This window comes from Hyperoodon ampullatus, assembly GCF_949752795.1.
Source record: "Hyperoodon ampullatus genome assembly, chromosome: 19".
In the NCBI taxonomy this organism is placed as follows: Eukaryota; Metazoa; Chordata; class Mammalia; order Artiodactyla; family Ziphiidae; genus Hyperoodon; species Hyperoodon ampullatus.
Window position 1 is genome coordinate 34,804,594 of NC_136932.1, and position 22,972 is coordinate 34,827,565.

At 58.8% G+C, this 22,972-nt stretch overlaps 2 protein-coding genes across 8 annotated transcripts in view; one reads left to right on the forward strand and one right to left on the reverse strand.

Moving 5' to 3' along the window:
* ELAC2 (elaC ribonuclease Z 2) overlaps positions 1-11,334 on the forward strand; it is a gene marked incomplete at its 5' end in the record, with an annotated part of 28,384 nt that extends 17,050 nt beyond the window's left edge. For 3 of the 5 annotated variants that reach the window (XM_079725841.1, XM_079725842.1, XM_079725843.1), the window contains 16 exons: positions 1,969-2,027; positions 2,116-2,188; positions 2,765-2,877; positions 3,080-3,175; positions 3,956-4,094; positions 4,170-4,255; positions 5,669-5,787; positions 6,772-6,868; positions 7,954-8,092; positions 8,314-8,352; positions 8,491-8,600; positions 8,910-9,009; positions 9,119-9,239; positions 9,383-9,461; positions 9,908-10,052; positions 10,422-11,334. In XM_079725841.1, the coding sequence (XP_079581967.1) occupies positions 1,969-2,027; positions 2,116-2,188; positions 2,765-2,877; positions 3,080-3,175; positions 3,956-4,094; positions 4,170-4,255; positions 5,669-5,787; positions 6,772-6,868; positions 7,954-8,092; positions 8,314-8,352; positions 8,491-8,600; positions 8,910-9,009; positions 9,119-9,239; positions 9,383-9,461; positions 9,908-10,052; positions 10,422-10,640 (1,734 nt within the window). In that variant the 3' untranslated portion in view covers positions 10,641-11,334. Of the gene's footprint in view, positions 1-1,968; positions 2,028-2,115; positions 2,189-2,764; positions 2,878-3,079; positions 3,176-3,955; positions 4,256-5,668; positions 5,788-6,771; positions 6,869-7,953; positions 8,093-8,313; positions 8,353-8,490; positions 8,601-8,909; positions 9,010-9,118; positions 9,240-9,382; positions 9,462-9,907; positions 10,053-10,421 lie in introns of all 5 variants that reach the window. The other 2 variants (XM_079725844.1, XM_079725840.1) reach the window with 2 other exon arrangements.
* A 1,261-nt stretch (positions 11,335-12,595) lies between these two features.
* The window catches only part of ARHGAP44 (Rho GTPase activating protein 44), a gene marked incomplete at both ends in the record, with an annotated part of 145,020 nt that continues 134,643 nt past the window's right edge, over positions 12,596-22,972 (reverse strand). For 2 of the 3 annotated variants that reach the window (XM_079724750.1, XM_079724749.1), the window contains 4 exons: positions 12,596-12,732; positions 16,187-16,567; positions 19,734-19,891; positions 21,396-21,617. In XM_079724750.1, the coding sequence (XP_079580876.1) occupies positions 12,596-12,732; positions 16,187-16,567; positions 19,734-19,891; positions 21,396-21,617 (898 nt within the window). The remainder of the gene's footprint in view (positions 12,733-16,186; positions 16,568-19,733; positions 19,892-21,395; positions 21,618-22,972) is intronic. The other variant, XM_079724751.1, reaches the window with a different exon arrangement.

Sequence of the window (22,972 nt, forward strand, 5' to 3'; positions counted from 1 at the left end):
GTCGACACTGGACTAATTTTAATATTGGCTAGCATTCGCAGAGGCCTAGATTGGTAAACTGAAGTTGGTCAAATTCTATGAAAATGTTATTACAATCACGTGTTTTTCAGATCTAATTGCCTACTTTCTGTAGGACTTTGCATTAAAATTTTATTATACTAGAACCTGCTGCAAACAGTTGTCTGATCTCCGGTAAGACTACATTGCTTTTTCGTGAGCTTTGATTTTATTTTTTTTAAAGCAATATATTTGATTTAAAGTCGACTTGGTAAAGTTGATTTTAAAATACATTTGTAATTTTCATCCATTTGTAAAAAATTATAACACCAGCAAGTGAACACAGTTATGAAAGGTTAGTAGTAATATTAGTTGTTAGTTGTAAGATTGTGGCCAGTATAACTTCCATCAACTTACTTAGATAGTAAAAAGTAATATCTATATCTATAAAAATAGTTTATATCTATTTTACTTAGATATAAAAAGTACTTAACTTTTATAAAAGTTAAGTACTGCTGCCTGTAGCCTTCTTACTTCTGTGTCTGAATTTTTAGGCTGCAGGATAATTTTCTAGAGCAGTTTACGTGGTAATCTTTTGAGTGGCGTCACATCAGTCCTTCCTGAACAGATCCCGTCGAGCATGGTGTGTCTTGTGCGATCAGGGCGCTGTCTGGGGGCAGCTGTCCTGGGAGCCGCGTCGCCGCGGGCTATGTCCTGGCCTCTGGCTCCTCCCACCTGGTGCTGCTGCTCCTGCTGTGTCATCCTGCAGCCCCTTTGCCCTTTCCTGAAAATTGGCTGCTTCTCGGCTCAGGGTTCAGAAGGCGGTAAAGCAAAGCTAGTTCAAGTTCTGGGAGGTGGGAGAAATAGGCTCTGGGTGTGAGGGTCTGAGAAGCTCTTGTCTGATAGGAGCCTGGGCTTCAGGCAGCCGTCTGCTGCCCTGGGGCCTGGGAGCTGGCGTCCGGTTTTCAGACGGGAACAACTTTCTCCACGGGTTGAATTGAGCTTGTAGTGGAGGCACGGGTTTTGCCGGCCTTAGGCCTGACGTTCCTGTGAAACACTAGAAACGTTTTGCTTCCATCCAGTTTCCTCTGGGTCTGTGGTCACCACAGTGCATGTTAATGTCATTATCTGAAGGTGTCATCTACATCTGTCATCTTTGTATCATGTGCTCACGTTAAGCTGTCATCATTCCTCTAGGATAACGTTTTCCAAGACAGAAAATCCTGGAGTCCTAATAAGGCTTTTGGATCCAAACTGGAGACTGAGCCCTAAGAGTAGTTTCCTAAATTCAGGAAGTTAAAAGGAAATGCAAATAGCTTCTAAAGATCTAAGGAAGAAAATGAAATTCAAATATAAGTCAACCCTGAAAGACTTATTAACATTTTATGCCATTTCTGACTTTTTCCTGTTATTAGGTCTGAAATATATGGATTTCTAAAACGTTGGGACATGAGTTTTTAAGTACAGAATGATTATGAGGTTTTGTGTTAGGATTATTGGTGTTAGGATTATTGGTTTCCCTTTTAACATAATAAGAGAATACTGGGAACTTTTTATTGTAACTTCGTATAAAAGCAACAGAACAGTTCTGCCAAATATGTGAAAAGTAGAGGAGAAAAACCATCCACACGCTGTACCCTGTCCTTGTCACTGGAATGCCATGTCACATGGTGGTTACGCAATCATTTCTGCTAGAACGTGTTCTGGTGACACTCCTTTGGCTGTTACGTGACCCGCGCAGGATGATAAAAGCAACAGTGTTTTCTCCTCCAGGTACTTGGAGGACATGTCTTATTTGATATGGAAATGGATTGCATTTTATTAGATGTGTAAGGAGTTAATGGGAAATAGAACACCTCGGTTTTAAATCATTCAGCTTTTAGTGCTAAGCTCAACTGATTTCAAAACGAATGATGAACACCAAGCTTCTTCATCAGTCACTGGAATTACATGGAGATCTCTTCCTTACAGCTCCACATGAAGAAGGGAAACTTCTTAGTACTCAAAGCGAAGGAGCTGGGCCTCCCAGTGTGAGTGGCGGGGACAGCTGGGGGGCCTCGCCGGGCGCGCTGAGCTCCCGGAGCCCCGCCCTCACCGAGGCCTCGCCTCTCGTTTCAGCGGAACAGCTGCCATTGCGCCCATCATTGCTGCTGTCAAGGACGGGAAAAGCATCACGTTCGAAGGAAGAGAGGTGAGGTGCCCTGTTGCTGCGGTCTCAGCAGTGACAGGCAGGGGCCGGGACGCTGGACAGGGTCACTGCCTGGGTCAGGCCCTGCAGACACCACTTTTGAGGGCACTGAACAGCTTGGATTTCAGCACGTAGCTGAGTGATAAAATAGGGTCTCTTGTCTAGGCTTGTCCTGCACATCAGCGCTGGCCGTGTCGGGCCGTTTCTGGAGGTTGTCTCTTTAGGATTTGGGGGTCTCCTTATAGGATGGGTGCTTTCCCTTGTACTTGAGCTCAGGGTGGACCCCATAAGGGTGGAATTCGGACGCGTGGCCCAAGGGAATGACGTTGTCACGAGATGTGAGGACGTCAGGACCACACGACCTGAGAGAACCGTGCGTGCCATGCTGGGCCGTCTGGTCACTTCAGGTGTGAAATGCCCTCTGCCAGCTGGCGGCCGCCTGTCTGCATGTCAGCAGAGAGGGCGAGAAGGGTGCAGGTGGTGATCTTATGTCGGCGCTTCTCTGGAGGGTGATGCGGTGTTAGCAGGTGACTCCAGGGCCTGCCCTGGGAGCACATCCTGACCTCAGTGACTTCACAGATTTTGCCTGAAGAGATCTGCACCGCCCCAGACCCCAGGGTCACTTTCGTTGTGGTAGAATGTCCAGACGAAGGATTCATTCAGCCCCTCTGTGAGAATGCCACCTTCGGGAGGTAAGGAGGGGTCTCCGGGCGGAGAGGTGAGAGCCGACACCGCTCGGGAAGGCCGGCCTGGCACTGACCTGTGGCTGCCCCTGCCGAGGCCTGGGCCACCACGGCTCCGCGCAGCGCCCTCCCTGGCTGCCCGGCCCCAGATCCGCGTGTCCTGAGTTTGCACCACTTGACCCAGCAGAGCCCCCTGCTTCCTTCCTCCCAGTTTCCAAGGAAGAGCCGAAGCCCCCGTGGCCCTGGTGGTCCACATGACCCCGGAGCACGTGCTCCTGGACAGCAGATACCAGCAGTGGATGGAGAGGTAGGAGCCCCGGCACACGCCAGCCACGGTTCCACCGCCCCCCTGCCCCCCGCCTGAGCTCTCCCTGGGGTTCCCGCCCTCCCTGGATCCTGGGGGCGTCCCTGCTTGCCTGGGGCTGGTTTCGTCAACTCTGGACAAATCCTGCCTCTGGACCATCTCGTGCGTGTTTCCTAAAGAAGAGTCTTGCAAGGATAAAGCCGCAGCTTCAGTTTATTGAACGTCCGCGACACGTCAGGCAGCGTGTTAGACACGGTTCATTTCCCTCCCGATCTTGCCGACAACCCACGTTCAGTGACTGGGAGGACGGGTCCCACTCTGCTGGTTTCTCTGGCCGAGGCCGGCGCCGGGTGGAAGGACTTGCTGGGTTGGACCTGGGCGCGTGGTGACACCGCCCTCCCCCGCCGGCCCCAGCAGTCCCTCCTCGGCGCCCCGGTCCTCTGCCCCTCGGGGCCTGAGTGCTGACGCCCATCACTGTTTTCCTCTCCCCATCCCCCCCACCCCCCGCCGTGCTCCCTGTGCTTCCAAGTCCCCAGCACTGTACCTGACCCTGGCTCTCCTGGTGCTCTTTCCCCCACGCCCAGGGCCTCTGACTTTGCAGCCATGCCGGGCTCGGAGGAGGGGGCGCAGGGCTGTGTCTGGCCATGCAGGGTGACCTCGGTGGACAGCTCACTCACCCTCCTGAACACTCCCAGTACCTGGCCGCCCCGCCCCCGGTGCCACCCCCTGGGTGGGCGTCTTCCCAGAAGGACACCGTGCTGACGGTGTGCGCGTCCGTCTTAGGTTCGGGCCCGACACCCAGCACCTGGTCCTGAACGAGCACTGTGAGTCGGTCCACAACCTCCGCAGCCACAAGATCCAGACGCAGCTCAGCCTCATCCACCCCGGCATCTTCCCCCCGCTCGCCAGCCTCCGCCCCCAGGTAGTGGCCCAGCTTGGCCCGTTGCCCACTCCCCAGGCAGCTGCCCGCCACGGACCATGGCTCTGTCTCTTGCAGGAAGGAGGGCTTGCCCCCTGCGTGCCCCTGGTTCGTGGCCAGTGTCTCCTCAAGTACCAGCTCCGGCCCCGGCGCGAGTGGCAAAGGTCGGTGTGGTCTCAGTCGGCGGGGGGCGGGGCGCATCAGGCTCGTTCTGCGGGGGGCCGGGGGTCAGTGGCGCAGGCTGCTCAGCCGCGTGGTCTCCGCGTCGGACCCGGGAAGAGCCACAGGCGATAGGTGGCGGACGGTGGCTGCGTCCCATTATAATCTGATCCGGGGAGGCGGGGAGACGGGGGCTGATGGCCATCCTTTCCTGAAAGTTGCCTCTGCTAACAGCCGTGTGTGTGCATTGTTCTGGAACGTGGAAAATGAGTGAGCGTAGTGTGAAGAAAGTCAGCCCTAATCTCATCACCCTGGCACGGCGATGGTTAACATTTTGTGTTTTTTTTTTTTTTTTTTTTTTTTTTGCGGTATGCGGGCCTCTCACTGTTGTGGCCTCTCCCGTTGCGGAGCACAGGCTCCGGACGCGCAGGCTCAGCGGCCATGGCTCACGGGCCCAGCCACTCCGCGGCATGTGGGATCTTCCCAGACCGGGGCACGAACCCGTGTCCCCTGCATCGGCAGGCGGACTCTCAACCACTGCGCCACCAGGGAAGCCCAACATTTTGTGTTTTTTATCCTTGAGTACGTGGGGATGTGTTAAAATACACGTCTACACCATGGGTTTAGGGCCTGACACGCTGCCAGGCTTCTCCCGCGTCACGATAGTCTTCGTAAGCACACTGTCGCCGGTATTCCAGATACGGGTGTTGGTGCGTTGGAGGCATTTCCAGCTTTTTGCTGTTGTAACAAGACAAGTGCCTTATATAAAAGTCCTTGAGGAGAACCGTGTTCCCTCAGGGTGATTGTGAGAAGGGGGTTAGCGGGGCGGGGGCGGCACTGCCCGAGGCACCTGGTGAATCCAGGCGCTGTAGCGTCCACCCCAGCCAGTCACCTGAGAGGTGCTTACTGCCTCGCATCTTTAACTTTTAAAATCTCACCCTTGAATAACTGGAAGTGTCCTGTGCACGCCGTGGTGTCTGTGTCCGGGCAGACCCCGTTCTGGACCACTGCTGGACACCGGGCACTGTCGCGGTGAATAGTTGGGGCCCTTGAGGGGCCCCCTTCCCTCCCCTCCCCCCGCCCCGGGGGATGCCAGATGCTAGCGGGTGTAGTGAGTAGACGTCGGGAGGCTGCTTAGAGTGCCCGCACCATCTCCCCCACCCCCGTCCCCCGAACGTCAGGAGTGCCAGGGCTGCCCCCTCCTGCTTTGAGCTGAGGTTCTGAGCAGCCAGAACTGTGAGACCCCCCTGAGCTGGGAGAAGGTCTTCCGGGCAGGAGAGCGGAGCTGCCCCAGGCCCCAGTCACTTAGATTTGAAAGCACTTTCTGCAGGCGGTCCCCAGGGATTGAGCTGGATGTGCAGGGTGGTTGCCTGGGGCCACACGCTCCCCTGATGCCCCGAGATGCCTTCTTCTTGCAGGGATGCCATCATGACCTGCGACCCTGAGGAATTCATTGCCGAGGCCCTGGAGCTGCCCAATTTCCAGGAGAGTGTGCAGGAGTACAGGAAGACTGTGCAGGACGGCCTGGCCCCGGCGGGTGAGCCAGACCAGGACCAGCCCCGGTGTCTCCTGGCCTCTGCCCTCCTGCAGCTATTCGCACAGCACTGAGTGGAGGGTCAGCGTGGCCCCGTCGAGCCCCGTGTACCTGTTGAAGCCATTGCTTCTCTGGCCTCCGCTTAAGACCACAGGTGCCGGCCCCCGCCTGGACCGGTTAGGTTGGAGGCTAGGTGACGGTGCCCAGGCTCTCCTGGCGAGGCCCACGCTGAGCTGAGTGCGGCGGTTCTGGGGCCTCCTGTGAGGCCCTGGGCAGAGCTGGCAGTCCAGTCCTGGCTTTGCTGGGAAGGATCCACGGAAGGTTCCGGCCATGGCACTCACCTTGCTGGGCTCTCACCGCCCTGACAGGAAGAGCAGGCTGGGGAACTCCGTGACCTCTTTCTAGTGCTTGGTTTTCCCAGTGTTGTGTTCAGCTCACGAATGAGGTGGAGAAACAAGGCTGGACCAGAGGGCGGGTTCAGGTTCAATCCCGCTGGCACCAGGCCGGCGTGCTGGGAAGTTGACCTCCTGGCTGCACGTGCCGTGGGCTGGAGATGGGTTTCTGGTTTGCCCGTTAAAGGTCCATTTAGATCACATTTGTAAACGTGCACCCGGGGCCTGTCAGGCCGAGCGGGGCCCATCTTCTGCATCTAGGCGGCTCCTCCTCTTCTCTGGGGAGCTGGCCCCCCTCGGAGCCCCTGCAAAGTGCGGCAGGGCCTGTGCTGGGGGTCCCCAGCCCCGGGAGATAAACGCTGACTTGTAGCATGGAAAGGTGGCCTTTGCTATTTAACACTTAGGGCAACTCTGCTGAAGAAAGGCCCGGGGAACTCCTTCGCTCTCCTTCCCAGGCAGCGCCGGGGCCCTTCACCCCAGGCCCGTGTGTAAGGAGGTCAGACCACCAGCCCCTCCTGGGGAGCTGCACTTCACTTCAGTGCTGGCTCACTTCTGACCCGAAGAAGTGAACAACTCGACGTGTGTCTTTCCGTAGAGAAGAGAGGCCAGTATCCAGAAGTGGTCTTCCTCGGGACGGGGTCTGCAATCCCCATGAAGATCCGGAATGTCAGCTCCACTCTCATCAACATCAGGTATTAATCCTGCACGGGAGGCGCCCGTCAGCGGGGAGCCCGGGGTTTTCTCAGCAGACCCTGCTCCACCCGCCAGGCTAACCTGGAGGTGCAGCCTGTACATCCCTGGAGGCCCGTCTTGGCTGGGGGCCCGGCGGGGGCGGGGGGCTCAGGCGGTTTTCGGCTTCCGTAGCTAGCTGCACTGGAGGGAGTCACCGAAGTTGGCCACCCGTTACGTCTTCGGATGCAAACTGCTGACGTGTATGCCGTCGCCCTGCTGAGGGGCGGTCTTGCTAAGTTTCCACGTCCCTCCTGTGAACCAGTGACTGGCCACCTCCCGCACCCCCATCATCGGTGCACCTGCCCCAGGCTGTTCACGGCTGGCGGTGGGGCAGACCCAGGCCAGGACTCGCGTCCGCCTCTGTGTCACGGGGCCCCTCACTGGTGCCGCTGGGGTGCGGAGCGGCTTCGGGGCTCCTGCGTTTGCTTTGTGAGCCTCTTGGGTTTGCCTGGTGGTGGTGGTCCGCAGGGAGGCGGACCAGGGCCGTCTGCGGGAAGCCAGGCTCGTTTTTAAGTTTTACTTTGTCATCCGGGTGCTGGTGGTGGATGGCTAACAGCCGAATAACGCGTTAAACGTACTTGGCAGTTGTAAGGGGCACCCCGACAGCAGAAGCGCGCGGGTCTGGGACGTGTTTCTCTTGTGACGGAGGAGCTGGCGGGAAGCGGTCCTGGCCTTTCCCGGAGGGCGTTGGTGCAGCCGCTGTCTCCGGGCCGCGCCAGCTAAAGCAGAGCCTCGGGTTCTCCTGGCGGCCACAGCGGCTGTCGCCACGTTCCTTCTAAGTAGAGTCTTGTGGATTTCATGTCCTCACCCTCTCCTTCCGCAGAACCTTTCTTGGGTGCCCAGCATCTGTGTAGCTTTAGGTACGCTCCATGCACGTAGTAACTTCACAGAGCGTTGCGACACTATTTCGTGTCACGAGGACGGACGTGTGAGACCACCATCCCCTTGACAGCAGCTCCCGCGGGAGGAGTTGAGCGGTCCCGGGAGACAGACACCCAGCCTCGTCCTGCCCTCTTCCCTGAGGGCAAACCGTCTCCTCCCATAGCTCCGATGCGTCCCTGCTGCTGGACTGCGGGGAGGGCACCTTCGGGCAGCTGTGCCGCCACTACGGGGACGAAGTAGACCGGCTCCTGGGCACCCTCGCCGCCGTGTTCGTGTCCCATCTGCACGCGGACCATCACACGGTGAGCGGGCCGCCTCCTTCCTGGCCGCGCACCTCTGCCCGGGCCTGGGCTCGTCTGCAAGCCCGGCGCCACGTGCGTCTCCCCTCGCCACGCGGCTCCTCCGAGCTGCCCTCGCCCGGAGGCGGGCGGCTAGGTCCGCCAGAGCGCCGGGCACCCAGGGGCCCCAAGGCGGGAAGGTCAGGTGTGGACCTGGCTGATCCGTGTCCCTTCCTCCTTCCCAGGGCTTGTTGAACATCCTGCTGCAGAGGGAGCGGGCTCTGGTGAGTTGCACAGGACTGGACTGCCCTTTTGCTTTTCTTTGGAATGAGCGCATGCGCACAGACACACCTCGGGCCGTAGCACGCCGTTTTCCCTGTAACGCGCGCCGTGTGCTCGGTGCTCTGATCTCCCCGTTTCAGGTGTCGCTGGGGAAGCCGTGCCACCCGCTGCTCGTAGTGGCCCCCACCCAGCTCCGGGCCTGGCTCCAGCAGTATCACACCCAGTGCCAGCCGCTGCTGCATCACGTCAGGTGAGCGCCCGGTCCGGGCCCCGGACGGTGAGCGCGCGAGGCAGGCTCAGATCGCGGGGAGACGGTGAGGCGGTTCCCACCTCTAAACGTTCATCTGCCCCGACACGTTTCTCCTTGGCTCTCCTCCTTTCTGTTCCTGATCCTAGATCTTGGCCAACACTTCGCCCAGACACAGTTCCAGGGCCGAGTGCCCTCGCTCCCTGCCTCAGTGACGGAATTAAATTTTCTTTATCATAGCGATTTGGGGGGTCCTCTCCAGTCAGTGACTTGAACTTCAGATTAAATGTTTGTTTTTTAATTTTCTCACAGTATTATTCCTGCCAAATGCCTTCAGAAAGGAGCTGAGGTCTCCAACCCCAAAGTGGAAAGGTTGATTAGTTTGCTGCTGGAAACCTGTGGCTTGGAGGAGGTTAGGGGAGGGCCCGGGCACGGGAGGGCAGGTTGGGGGACGGGGGCGTGTGACGGGAGGAGGGGGCGAGGCCGTAGCTGGGCCACGAGCCCATCACCCGCTTCCTCAGTTTCAGACCTGCCTGGTCCGGCACTGCAAGCACGCCTTTGGCTGCGCGCTGGTCCACACGTCCGGCTGGAAGGTGGTCTATTCGGGGGACACCATGCCCTGTGAGGCTCTGGTCCAGATGGGTGAGCAGGGGCAGCCACTTCTGGTCCCCCCGACAATTCTGGCTGTCATCCTGACTCGCAGCCTCGTCCCAGGGCCCGGGGGCAAGCGCTGTGGGCACCCCAGGCTGAGCGGTATTCTCAGAGAGCCTGTGCTTACGCTCTAGGGAAGGATGCCACCCTCCTGATCCACGAGGCCACCTTGGAAGATGGTCTGGAAGAGGAAGCCATGGAAAAGACACACAGGTAGCGGAGCCCCCTGAGCCTGCGTCAGCCGGTCCCCCGCTCCTCCCCGCTGCTGCTGGGCAGGTCTGCTTCCCTCCAGGGGCCCTGGGGGCTTCTGACCCCAGGCAGTTGTCTCCCGAGCCTCTGCCTTTATTTCTGCAGCGCCCTCCAGGCAAGGTTCTGGGGGAGGCGTGGCTCGGGAAAGAACTGGAAATAACGCTGAATAAGTGGGAGGCCGGGGGCAGATCTTGCGCTATTTAAGGGAAGAGCGTGTTACCCCAAGTCGGCAGCCCCTGCTTTTCTTAGAGGCGCTCACTGGCGGGAGGTCTGAGAGCACAGAGCCTGGGCTTCCCTGGGGCCGGTGGGTGGCAGCAGGAAGCCCCGCCCCCGGGTGCCCGAGCAGGCAGTCTGGGCGGGGGGTCTGCGTGACTCGCTCCCTCCAGCCTCGTGTCGCCCCGTCTCTGCAGCACCACCTCCCAGGCCATCGGCGTGGGGATGCGGATGAACGCAGGGTTCATCGTGCTGAACCACTTCAGCCAGCGCTACGCCAAGATCCCGCTCTTCAGCCCCGACTTCAACGAGAAAGTTGGCATCGCCTTTGACCACATGAAGGTCCGGGACCGCTGGGGCGGGGTGGGTGGGGTGGGCAGGGCCAAGATGCTCTCCATCCATGCGCAGAGGGCCAGGCTCGGGCCACCACCCAGCACGACTGGCACAGGGCCTTCTGGACACAGTCCATTGAGAGCCTCTTGGAGGCCCAGTCGGTGCCCAGAGTGACATCATTTGAGCTTCTGCACAAGCCTGGGAGGCAGTGTTCTCCTGAGTGGTCAAGCTGGGCCTGTTCCCACCACTGGGCATTGGGGTGCCTGGGTTCTGCCCTGCTGGGCCTGACATGACGGGTCCGTCTGCCGACGGGGGTATGGCTAGTGCCTGGGAGCCGTGACGGCCTCACCCCAGCCTCTGCTTCGTCTCGCTTCGTAGGTCAGCCTGGGGGACCTTCCGACGGTGCCCAAGCTGATGGCGCCGCTGAAGGCCCTATTCGCCGAGGACCTGGAGGAGATGGAGGAGCGCCGGGAGCGGCGGGAGCTGCGGCAGGTGCGGGCGGCCCTGCTCGCCGGCGAGGACGCGGAGCCCCCGCGGAAACGGGCCTCTGCCACACAGCCCCCGAGCCCGCAGAGCAAGAAGGTCAGGGCCCAGTAGCGACGTGGGGCTGCGGAGCTGCTGCGCTGGAGGAGAGGAGGCCCACGTCGATGCCGTGCACGCCGTGTCTTCGGTCTGTCAGGTGCAGTCAGGGTGCACCCCCACCCCGCTGCGGCCCAGCCGTCCCCTCTGTACCCAGAGGCAGCCGGGCCCCAGGAGCGCGGGGCTGTGGATGCGAAGCCTCCAGGAAAAGCGTCTCCAAGGACGGAACACGGTGAAGGTCGCGTTTGGAACCCGAGCGCTTTGTCCCTGTGCCGTCGCTGGGGACCCAGGGTGCCCGGAGACAGCTTGATGGTAAGCCTTCCCGTTGTTCCGGCGAAAGAGGCGGCCGCTTGCTTGCCCCGTGACCAGAACCACTCACCGCCCTACAGAGTGCTGAGAAATACTGCGTGGGGTGGCTCCGGTGCCTTTCTTTTTGAGGATGAACAGCACTGAGGTTAGTGTTTGAAAAGTGAGAGAATCTTCAAAGAAAGATGCCTCTAGTATTTTTGCATATTCTTCCCTCCGGTGAGACTAGAGGAGCTTTAAAGTTTCAGGTGCTGGGAGGCGCAGACCCGCAGACCAAGGACCAGACTTGCCGTGACCTTGGGCTCCCTCCCGAGGCAGCGCCTGTCATCAACTCCCGTGGCCCCTTGAGCTTGTTATTAAAACAAGATAGGCCACACTCAGGGATAATAAATCTATTTTAATAACATTACCATTGACGACTATTTGTACATGTTAAAGGTTACTAACTTTCAACCCCCCCCGGGCCTCATTACAAATTGGGTACTGAACTGCCCTGCCAGCAAGCGAGCAAAGCTGTTCACGTCAAAAGTTTGCAAGTCCCAATGTCGGAGGAGGGTTATTTTACACTTTTTGTTGGGAAAAATAATAGCATTTAAGTTTTTCATTGTACACCTGTACATGGGTTTGGATTGAATGGCTCAAATTAAACAAATATAGATTTCATATATACAAATATTATATCCTGTATAGGTATGTCTATTTTAAAAGGATAAAACTGTAAGAGTTGGGCTTTGCATGCATGACCCGAATCTATTTCTTACTCCCTTCATCCCAGCTGTGACCAGGCTCCCCGGGTCTCCTCCCCGGGGGCAGGGGGGGCTTCGTGGGGAGGGTGAGCAAAGCTCTCCACGCCGCAGGGCCGAGGGCGCAGGCCTGGGGTCTCCGCGGGCTGGTTTCTCCTTCCTGTCTGAGCTTTGGGTAACAGGATTATTGCTATTCACCTGGGACCTCCAGAAAGAGGCGACCCCACATCTTCGTGCCCTGGATGCCCCGAGGCTCCTGGGCGGCTGCACTTAGCGACACCTAGTGTTAGTGGGGGGAAGAGGGGTGGCCTGGGGAGCTAGCTACCTTTGGGCCCTCCAGACACGCTCAAGGTCATTTTTTAAATTCAGAGCTAGAAAAACCATAAGATAGAAAGGGAGCTTCAGTCCACGGCGTGGAGGAGTAAAACTCTTTGTCAGATGTTGTTTTTAGCCATTTCCTGTAGAGCCCACGGAGGAAGGTTCGCCCTGGCCGGCCCTCCCCTGCGAAGCAGCAGGCCGGTCAGGGACCCGGGCTTCTCAGCTTCTGTAAGCGAGCCCCCCCACCCCGTCCCCGCTCTGTACCATCAGGCTGGTCGCGCAGGACTCGCTGTGGCCGTCAGCTCAGGCGACAGGCAGCCAGGGCGGACCGGCCGCTGGGCCCTCCATGCCCCACCCCGCGGAGGACGTTTCTGAGACACAGGCCCCTGGGTGGACGGGGCTGTCAATTGGCGTGGAGGCTGAAAGGGGGTCAAAATAGGCACAAAGTCGAAAGGCAAAGATCAAACAAAAGGCCAGAGTCCCCACCCGGAGGGAACGCACAAAATCTGCGCGGCCAACACCTGCCACATGGGTGTCCGCCACGCTCCAGCCTCGCGGCGGCCGTGACGGCGCAGAGCCGCGGGAACACGCGTGTGGCGGCGCCGCTCAGAGGGCCGTGCTCTCTGACTCCTCTGGGTCCCTCTTCTCAGCCACTGAGCGCCGCCGCACGTGCTCCCGGGGACCGAGGCGCAGCGCCGAGCCCAGCTCCACGTGGATGGAGGGGACGTCCAAGTGGACCAGATCTGGAAGGCGGCAGAGAGAGGTGCTGAGGGGGCTGCCCGCTCCCGAGGCGCAGCTGGCGGGCAGGACAGCGCGAGGAGCGGGCAGGGTTTCGGTCACGGAAGGGCCAGCGCGTCTGGGGGCCGCCACGGCACCCACCACATCGCAGGGCCAGGGCAGGGCCGGCCTGCTTTGCCTGTGGACCCAGATGTCCAGATCCTGCCCGTGGGCCAGCTTGCCAAGCCACGTGACACTTACACCCATAAAAGAAGGATGCTTCTGGCCGGGTCTCGGTGACACCTTCCGGGGAATTTCAGGGCTGCCTTTAGTTCCCTAAAGTCTGCGGGGCTAGGGTTAGAGGCTGGGGAGACAGACTTCCCCCAAGTGTGTGAATGAGTGGGGGGGGCCCTCGCTCAAGACCACGAATGGTACCCTTGGGGTGGCTGGTGGAGGCAGGGCGGGGTCCCCCTCAGGACCCCAGAAATAAGGGGAGCAGACTGCTCCCTGACTGGGGGCACCCCATCACCCCGGCACTAGGGAAACCACTCACCTCCAGTTCCACCCCTACTGGGGGCACTTAAGGGTCACTTCCTGGGAGATGCTCAGGAGGAAGGTCCCTGAGGCAACAGGCTCGGCGTCTGTCCAGACCTCAGCTGGCAGCTCAGTGCAGGCCAGGCCACGGGGCTGCAGGGCCTGGAGGGGTGGCTGCCCCCAGGTGGGCATTGGACAGCCGCTCCCTGACTCCTTGGGGGCCGCAGGGGGCTAAGGGGACCCTGGCATCTTTTGCTCAGGCCTGTTCCTTCCTCCCAGGCCTGCTCGGCCTCTGGCCTCCACACAGCCTCGCTGTCCCTGGGCAGCGTGCTGTCCCTGGGCAGCGTGCTGTCCCTGGGCAGCGTGCTGTCCCCGGACCGAGGACGTGCAGCTGGACGGGGAGCAGCCCTGGGCCAGACGGGGTGGGGCACCCCGTGTTTCTGTAAAGCGAACATTCCGCCCAAGGAGGACCAACGCAAGCGGACAGACATACGTTCAGACACTGTCCTCAAAGACACACAAACATGGAAGCTCTGGGACGAAGGTCCTTCTCTCTCCACCCAGCCCCCAAACAGGGCCCCCCCGCCTGACCGAGCAGAGCCTGGGGGTCTGCCGGTGCCTCACGGCCGGCCTGGACTGTGAGGGGCAGCACGAGCCCTGGGGCTGGGATTTTGGATTGAAAGTGCCGTCCCTGTCACCAGGGGAGCGGAACCCCGGGCGGTTTCCTACCCTGCCTGGGCCTCAGCAGCCGCTGGGCGGATACAGGAGGGAAGGTGCCTGCAGGTGAAGGACGTGCAGCCCCGAGGCGAGCTGCCCAGCTGCCATCCTGGCTGCTCCCTTGGACACCTGAGCCAGAAGGTGACTCAGGTAGCCTAAGCTTGGGGCGGGGAGAAGGTCCACTGGCCGCCGGGAAAGGGGAGGCCTGTCTCTGTGTCAGAGGCCCCAGAAGGGCCTGTCCCGGGGCCCGTGTGGGCGCTGGATGCCCTGGAGCTGTTTCTGTCAGGGGTCTGCAGCCTGCAGCTCAGCAGCTTCCCTGGGGGAACTGGAGGGGTCACCCTCCCCTTCTTTGCTCTGGCTGCCCCTTTCTGACTGAGGCCAGGACACTTGCCTCCTCCGGCTTCCTTCCTGTTCTTGCCTTAGTTTTCCTTCGGAGCGTCTACTCCTACAGGAGGAGGAGACCAGGCAGAAGCTGGTAACAAAGGCTCTCAGAGTACTTCATTGAGTTGGACAGAAAGGCCCTGGCTGGCTCCATACACTGGGGAAAAACTGAGCTCAGGATAAATTCTACAACGAACACTATGGACTCTTCAGGATTTGCCAACCGTCCTAGCTGGAGCTCAGGCTCCAGGCCCCGCGGTGGAGCATGTGGCCATGGCAGCGGGCGGGTCCTCTCCCCGGGGCCCTTCCCTGAACCAGGGGTGCACATGCATCTCCCCGACACTGGGCACCTGTCTGTAGCAGGTCAGCCAGTGACACAAGGACACAAGGGACAGGGCTGTCACCCCCTCAATCTAAACCGAAATGGGCGGGGAGCAGCTGGGATGAGGTGACTGGCCAGAGAAGGGGAGGGAGGCCTGTTTCTCCCCCATCTCCTCCTCAGAAAAGGAGGAAGCCAGTGAGCCCCAAGGCCGCAGAGGCTGCCGTGCAGGTCGGGGCGCATGCAGAGCGCGGGGCTGCGGCCTGGCTGCGAGCGGAGGGGCGAGGCCGGGGCCGCTTACCCTGGAATCCCCCTCACGTATCCACAGCTGCGGCCCCCGTGTCACACAGCTGCGAGGACACAGCGACAGGATTCGGAAAAAGGAATAAATACGATGAGACGAATGGAACACGGACCACGCCCAGCATCACGGTCAGACGGACCACAGAAAACCATCACCGACCATGCGGCTCAGACCCCCGCCCGCCCTGCGGGACGACGGGCCAGGCTGCCGCCGCCGGAGGACATCAGGACAGGACAGGCACGAGACGACTGCTAAAGGGCAGCAGCTCTGAGCCGGGCAAGAGGGAAGGGGGCCGCCACACCTCCCCAGGGCCCCTCCCATCCAGCAAGGGCTCCTCTAGAACCACCAGCGGGAAGTGGTGCTCACTGGTTAGAACTTTTCCTTAGGTTTTTATAAGCCTCAGGGTGGGTGGAGCAGCTGGACCTGGCACCGTTCATCACAGCAAAGATAAAGCAGCCGCGCACGCGCGCCGGGCTGGCCCTTCCTGCGCAGCGAGGCGCTAAGCCCGCAGGCTCACCTCCACCTGATGGAGGGGAAAACGGCACGCCTGGAGAGGGACGTGGCGGCAAAAGCACGACCCGTTACAAGTCCCAGGGCACCTGGGACCCAGGGCCAAACTGCTCTCTCGTGTGTGTGTGTGTGTATCTGGTGTGTGTATGTGGTGTGTGTGTGTGTGTGTGTGTGTGTGTGTGTGTGTGTTATGCTTACACAGTTTCCTGGAGGAAAATAGCTCATCTTTGACTTTAAATTTAAAGCAAAACTAAATTTAGTCTTCGTGGGCTTCTCTAACCAGGGGGCACGCACCTTTTCTGAAACTGACCCCTTTCTAAATACGTATTGCTAGAAAAACAGTTTTCTAATAAGGCTTCTTTAGCGAAGAGGGAAAAAACAGCCTCTGCTCTGCCATCACAATCCAGCCCCTCCTGCAGCAGCCCCTCCAAAGACGCAGGCCGCTCAGCCCCCAGCTGAAGAGCAGGATCAGAACCCTGGGCTGGCAGGCGTTCAATTGAGAGAAATCCCCCAGGGAGCCCCCTCCCCGCAGGACAACTGGCCACCAGGGCTATCCACGGTCTCACGGGGGCTTCTAAGGAGACCAGCCCGGATGCCACGCGTGTGGCAGGGCCATCCCTGGCAAGTAGGGTCCATCCCCTGCAGAGTCCCCGGAGGTCGCTCTGCACGGCCGCCGCACTAAAACTCACGGAGACGCTGTACGCGCGGCAGTTACCTGTGGACATGCTCTCCCCGGGGGACACACCGTCCAGCGCGGGATGCTCAGCGGATTGCGGGCTGGAGGCTGCGAGGCTGACGGCGGGCGGCTCGGGGGGTGGCAGGGTGGGCCTCTGCCGGGGCTTCGGGGTGGGCCGCGACTTGCTGAGAGTGCCCATGAAGCTGGAGGGGGAGGCCAGCGGGGGCGCCGCGGCCGCCGGGGAGAGCTGGCCTGAGGCCAGGGAGTACCCCGGGGGGCAGCTCAGTCCGTAGGGTGATGGGGTGCTGGGGGGCGTGGGGGACAGGCTGAGTGGGGACGGCTGGCCGGCAGGTGGCTCAGGCAGGGGCCCCGGCTGGCCAAAGGGGACCTTGGGTGGAATGGGTGCCAGCTTCTTGGAAACTGAAAGAGGAAGCATAGAACACGGGGTTCAGTGACACCCATCATCCCTGTGGCTGTCAGCAACCCCCCCCACCCCGTCGCCTCCACCCCCAGCTCCTGCTGAGAGCAGCCAACACCGTTTCTTAAAATTCACCTAGAACTGCGTATCTGCCCATCTGTTCACTAATTTCTCCTCCTCCCCTGGATTCCTGCTATGATCAGCACACACACCCCCAGCCAAACGGGAGAACACATTTCCCATGCCCAGGCCGTGGCTGAGTTCCCAGGGTCCTCCCATCACTTCCAAGTAGCGCACCTGTCAGGGGGCCTCTGAGGAGGGAGGAGTCTGGACGCAGCGTCCAGGACGGGACGACTAGAGACCGGCTTGCGGCAGTGGACCCTGGACAGAGCAACCGTCCCCGGGGCGGGAAGCTCTGACTTTTGGCTGAACCTGCCCAATGGCTCTGGGATCCCGTAACAGTGACCTATGACCAAGTCCTCTGGCCACAGAGGCCCAGAGCCTCCAGCACGCTGCCTGTCTTTCCCTGTGCTTCCCCTCAGTCCTGTGGACTTGCCTCAGAGGTGTTTTCCCTTCCAGAACCCTGGGTGTAGACGTGCAGAGACCTGCATTGTTTGTTCGAAGTGCATCACTGCCCCAGCCCCGCTGCACTGCCTTCCTTCCCCTCTTTATCTGCTTAGTCACGCTTAGTCATGATGTGTTCATCATGCCTTTAAATGGAAAGGAACTGGCAAAGATGACGAATTCTAATATTTAGAAGATCGCTTGGTGGACAAACGTCTCGAGAAAGCGACCACTTATCTATCAGACTGAGGGCTGGCCGTGGGCAGCACTTACTCTCGAGGAAACTGTCTTTTTAAGCCCTCAAGGAGGCATCGTCCTTCCCCCTACTCCCCACCCACCCCCGACGGAACAGAATCTATTCCAACGATGCCGCGTGCACCTCCCTGGCTCCTTGGTGCACAGTGCAGAAAAGTAAGGGTGCCACTCTCCTGAGTCCCATCAACTTGGGTTCAAATTCCTATCCCGTCTCACCTGCTGCAAGCTGGGGGATTTTATTTAAACCTCTTGTATGGGGCTTCCCTGGTGGCACAGTGGTTGAGAATCTGTCTGCCGATGCAGGGGACACAGGCTCGAGCCCTGGTCCGGGAAGATCCCACATGCTGTGGAGCAACTCAGTCCGTGCACCACAACTACTGAGCCTGTGCTCTAGAGCCCACAAGCCACAACTACTGAGCCCACACGTCACAACTACTGAGCCCACACGTCACAACTACTGAAGCCCACATGCCTAGAGCCTGTGCTCCACAATAAGAGAAGCCACCGCCATGAGAAGCCCGCGCACTGCAACGAAGAGTACCCCTGCTCGCTGCAACTAGAGAAAGCTCGCACGCAGCAAAGACCCAACAGAGCCAAAATAAATAATAAATAAATAAATAAATAAAATAAACCTTTTGTATGCACTGGAAAGAATCACATTTCTTCCACAGTACTGTAATAATTACATGGGATCATGTATGTCAAGCACCACACAGTCATGACTTAAAACCACTTTTCAGCCCTATTGGCTGATGCAGGCATTACGTGCTTCTCATCCAGTGGAGACTCTAGGGGTCAGCACTTGAACACATCTTCCCCCAAGGGAGCCGGAATGTCTGTGGTGGCATTTACCACCCCAGGTAGGGACAGGCCTAGGTCAAGATGTAAGACTGTAGGCACATCGTCAAAAGACTGAGGGGGTACAAAACAAAACTCAGGGGTGTGCCTTTCAAATGATGGCGCTGAGCTGCTGAATGTCACCTGGGAAACCCCTGCCTGGGTCCAATGGGCTGTGAAGAATGAGAGGGCCAACGGCCCACTGGCTTTGGGAAGCCGCGTGGCCTGGAACAGGAGCCCCGACCCCACTGGACAGAAGAATAGCTTAGCCATCACCCTGCCCTGCGCAGCTGGGGGAGGGTTAAAAGCCGTGTAAGCTAAGACAGCCAGAGAATTCTATCAGGACTGCAAGGGAAACGTGTTATTTCTGCATAAAGCCCTGGCACGCTCAAATTCCTCCACTGCCACTTTGGCCAACCTCCTGTGTTGCAAGGTGCCCTCACATGACCCTCGGTGTCCTGAGCTCACCACAGGTGGCCCAGCAGCAACACCCTTGTACTACGGTTCCACATTCACCCGTCTGCAGAGGCCACGTCTGCTGCTCTGTTAGAGCCTCGGGGCTCTCTACACATAGCAGAGGCTCAACAAACCTTTGTAGGGCGTATAAGGGATGAACGGGGATGAGCAGGATGGAAGGGCTGGGTGAGGTCAGGCTCGGATAATGGGCTCACACAGCAGCCCGCAGCCAGGATGGCCGGGAGGGGCCCTGTGTGAGGATAAGGAGAACCAGCCCGGTCCCACGTCCCAGAGTTAAAGGCACAACCTAGAAGCCGGACAGGCCTGAACTGAGAACAAATTAGACAATGTGCTGTTTTAAGCACCTCACAGACTTTGTGATGACAGAAGGTGAAAAAAAAGGTGGCTCTGAGGAACACACATCCCATGCAGCCCCCATCTATGAGATATCGCCATGGAGCATGTCTTGGCTTTGGGGAATCATTTCAGGGAGAATAACAGGGCCTTTTGCAGTGGGTTTCAGTGGCAGAAATCTGGGGTGGGCAGCTCATGGGCCAGTGGACAAATGTTCAGGCCTCCACTAAAGAAATATCACAGGGCAGGCCTCCTGCAGAAACAGTCTCAATTCCGCCTCTGTGTCCCCTTCTACAAATAATCCAGGGGTAGGCAGCTGGGCTGGACCCCAGCTAGGGCAGGGGGCTCCTGGGGAAGACTCCACACTGCATTTTAAATGGTGGTGGGAAGCCTGGCAGAGTCGATGAAGACATGTCATCCCGGGCGATGATTCTGCAGAAAGGTCCTGGTGGACGGGAAGCAGTGCCCCGTGGCTGCCCCCGCCACACCCCCGAGCCCACTGTTCAAATGAGTAAACCGAGGAATAACGATGCAACGACCCCTCTTGGGGTTGGCTAACTTCCCAAAGCTCTCATGTGCAGTAATTCTTCATGAAACCAGTTTCTAAATCTCTGTGAGAATGGAGGGAAATGTTTCCAGACGGTGTGACAGCTCTCTGGCCCGAGCCCCCCAAGCCCCCCGAGCCCGGAGGCCGTGACATACCTTTCCGGAGGGTGTGAGGACTCTGGTCTGCGGGCAGCTGGCTGGGGCTGGCACCCGGCTGCATCCCGGGCTGCATCCCTGCACTGGGCGTCCCCTGGCTGGAACCTGGACTTCCTTTCTGCCCAGATCCTGGAGAAAGTTCCTTGCTTTTAGAAGTGCTGAAACACAAGCACACAGGACAAAAGAAAGCCCCTGGACTCAGGTAACTTCAGCAGCAGCACAGTGAACTGAATACATGTTCCTCTAGGCAGGTATGGTCCTCTCAGCCCTTCTGAAAGCCTTCAAAGATGCCCACGGAGGTGACCATCCTCTCTTGGGGCTCTGAGGGCCTGGGTTCCACCCTCATCCCCGTGTGGCACCCGTGGCCAGCTCCCTCTCTGGGCCTCTGCCCTCTCTCCAGCAGGTGACCATCCCAGCAAGTCTCCTATTTGTCCATTTCCTCTGCCGGCCATCAGCCGCTGCTTCCTGAGGACTCCCTCTCCCCTCCCACATCCCTCAGACGAAACTGAAGCCCATGAGTCCACAGCCAGAGCTGGCGACCCCTCGTCCTCTCCAGTGGAGCCATCAGCAACCATGCCATCCAGGGTCACTCCCCTCCCCCCCACCCCCCAACTCTGATTGTCACTTCCCCATTTCTCAGGGAAAATACCTTCTACTCATTAAAAAACAAACAAACAAACAAAAACCCCCCGCAATCCCTTCACTTAGGGGGTCGGTTTTTGTGTGTATGTGTCTGTGTGTCTGTGCGCGCGCACGCGTACATGCGAAGACTGGGTTGAGAGGTTCGGCTTCCCAGAGTCTCCAAAGTTTTTCCAGTGGTGGCCATGGAGGAATACTGCGCACCCTAACAGAAAGCACAGTGCCTCTGAGTGAAGGAGCTTTCCTGCTTCTCTGAACTGCTGCTTTAGGACAGACAGAAACAAATGGCAAAGCAGTCTCCTGTGCAATCCCCACTCCTAGAATCTCCTCTGACCACGTCCCTTTCAAGGAAGGGCCAGGGATGGCCTCCTTCCCCTGCGCCCCTGGGTATGAACGACCACATGCCTTGACGGCTCAGATTGCGCTTTTCATCTTTGGAGCGACAAGGGCTGCCCTGCATAACAGTTCATGGAACTAGCGCTGGAATGAGCATGCTCCCCGTCTTTTTTCTTCCTCTGCAAGAACGAGATGCAGTCACACCACAGGCTGCAAATGTCACCAGGCCCAGCATGACCACGGCACCTCCATTCTTTACCTGATTTGCACCCATTTTAGCAGTAAAATGGACCCTATGCGTCTAAAGGTAGAGGAGAGGAAGGGAGAAACAATGAAATTCTAAATTTCACAATAGGGAAGCTGTAATAGCATAGGAGGGGGACACAGGGAGCTGGGGACTCAGATTCCTCGCCTGACCTTAGCTTAGCAAGCTGCCACCTTACACGTGTGCCTGGGATGCTGTTCTTGGAAAGCCTGGGCTCCATCTGATAATCCAGGCGTCTGTGAATGCCTTACCTGCTGCAGAAGCCAAACCAGGATGCTTAGAAATGGGGGGGAAATGACCAACTCCAAGAGGCTTTGAGTGGATGCAGCAAACCCAGACCAGCACTGCGGTCAGTGCACCGCAGGCCAGACTGACCCAGGCTGGGGGGGTTGGTGGGGGGAGGACGACAGCGCCCTGTTTACCTGATCCGCTCAGCCCCGGGCTGGAGGCCGAGGCCGGATGGAGAGAGCGCGGGCACCGCGGGGCCGTCGGGGGGCTGCTCCGGGAGGGGCGACGGCAAGGGCGGGGCGAGCTCCGCGGACGGTGCTGGGGGCTGCATGGTGGGTGGGGCGCAGGACGCCTTCCGGCCGGCCGAGGAGCCTCTTCGAGCCACCCACGACGTGTCCATGACCCTCACGCCCATGCTGGCCAGGGACAGAGACACTCAGGCTTAGCCGCGCGCGCCGGGCGCCGGGGTTCCCTCCCCCACCAAGCGCCCCGCAGCGCAGCCCGAGCATCTCCTGGACCAGGGAAGCGAGGCAGCTGCCAGCCGTGCTCCACGGACAGAGGTGCTTGAGCATCCCGGCAGCTCCGGGCGGGGCTCCCACCAGCGGCCCGGGCACCGCTGGCCTTAGGACCACTGCCCGCCCAACAAGCTCCCCAGAATCCAAGCTTCCCTCAGAGCAGAGAGCAGCCTCACTGGGGGGCACCCACTCCTCCCAAGTGGGAGGTGGAGGCGGGCGGGACAGCGGGGGGGCAGCATCAGACTACAACAGGGCACCAGCCAGTAGGGGGCATCTAAACATCCATCTTCCTTCCTTTTGCCACCTGGGGATAGAGTGCACGGGACAGACTCAGGATTCCTGTGCCAGCCCCAGGGTGCTGGCTGAGCTACAACCTCTGCAGGGTCTACACAGCAGGGAAGGGCTGATCCTGCCTCTGGTCAGTCCCCAGCCCGACTCCATTTTAACGAGGGGAAGACAGTCAGCTTTGAGTAAATCGGCCAAAGCAACCAGCCACACACATTCACCCCCTTGCAGAGCTCCCTAAGGCATAGCTCGCTTAGTGGTCAGAGACTGAGCGTGGCCTCGTAGCTACCCAAGGATACCGTACCTTTGGATTTTCCTAAGGCTGCAGGGACAGAAACATACAGATATTAGTGTCGAAAAAACTGCGCCCTCCTTGGGACACACAGCTTGTCCCTGTCAAGGTCTGTCTTGTCTCTTGTGTCTGTCAAGGCTAAGCCTGGGGCTTTTACTGTGCCATGAAATTGTTCCAGTTTAGCTGGTCTCTCTAGTTAAAGTGACTTTTCTGTTTGTACGGGTGAAAATCATCCTACCAAGCTTGCAGGGGAATAAAGAGAGAAGCCAAAGAGCTGACACCGGTCAGGAATAAGGGAGGAGAAAAAATCCGTGGGAGCAGCAGTCCGCTCTCTTCTCAGTTAATGATTTAGAAGGTGGTTAATGCCTTCCTCGGGTGTAGGAGGTGACTGGTTCCACGGTACGCAGTCGAGGCCTTCATTGACTAAGGCCAGAGCCAACCCTTCCAGTATTAAGGGAGACACGGACATTCACGGAGGGAGAACACCAGCCAGCACTGGTCTCCCCTGCGTATGTGCACAGAGGGTCGTACTCACACTCACGCTGGTCAGAAGCAAAGAGCTATTACACCATGACATTCTAGCCACCTCACAGGCAGCAAGATCCAAAGAAAAGGTCCACGTTTGGGGATCGGTCGTAGCAGGTGGGATGTGGGTCCTTTAAGGAAATGTGTGGGGATG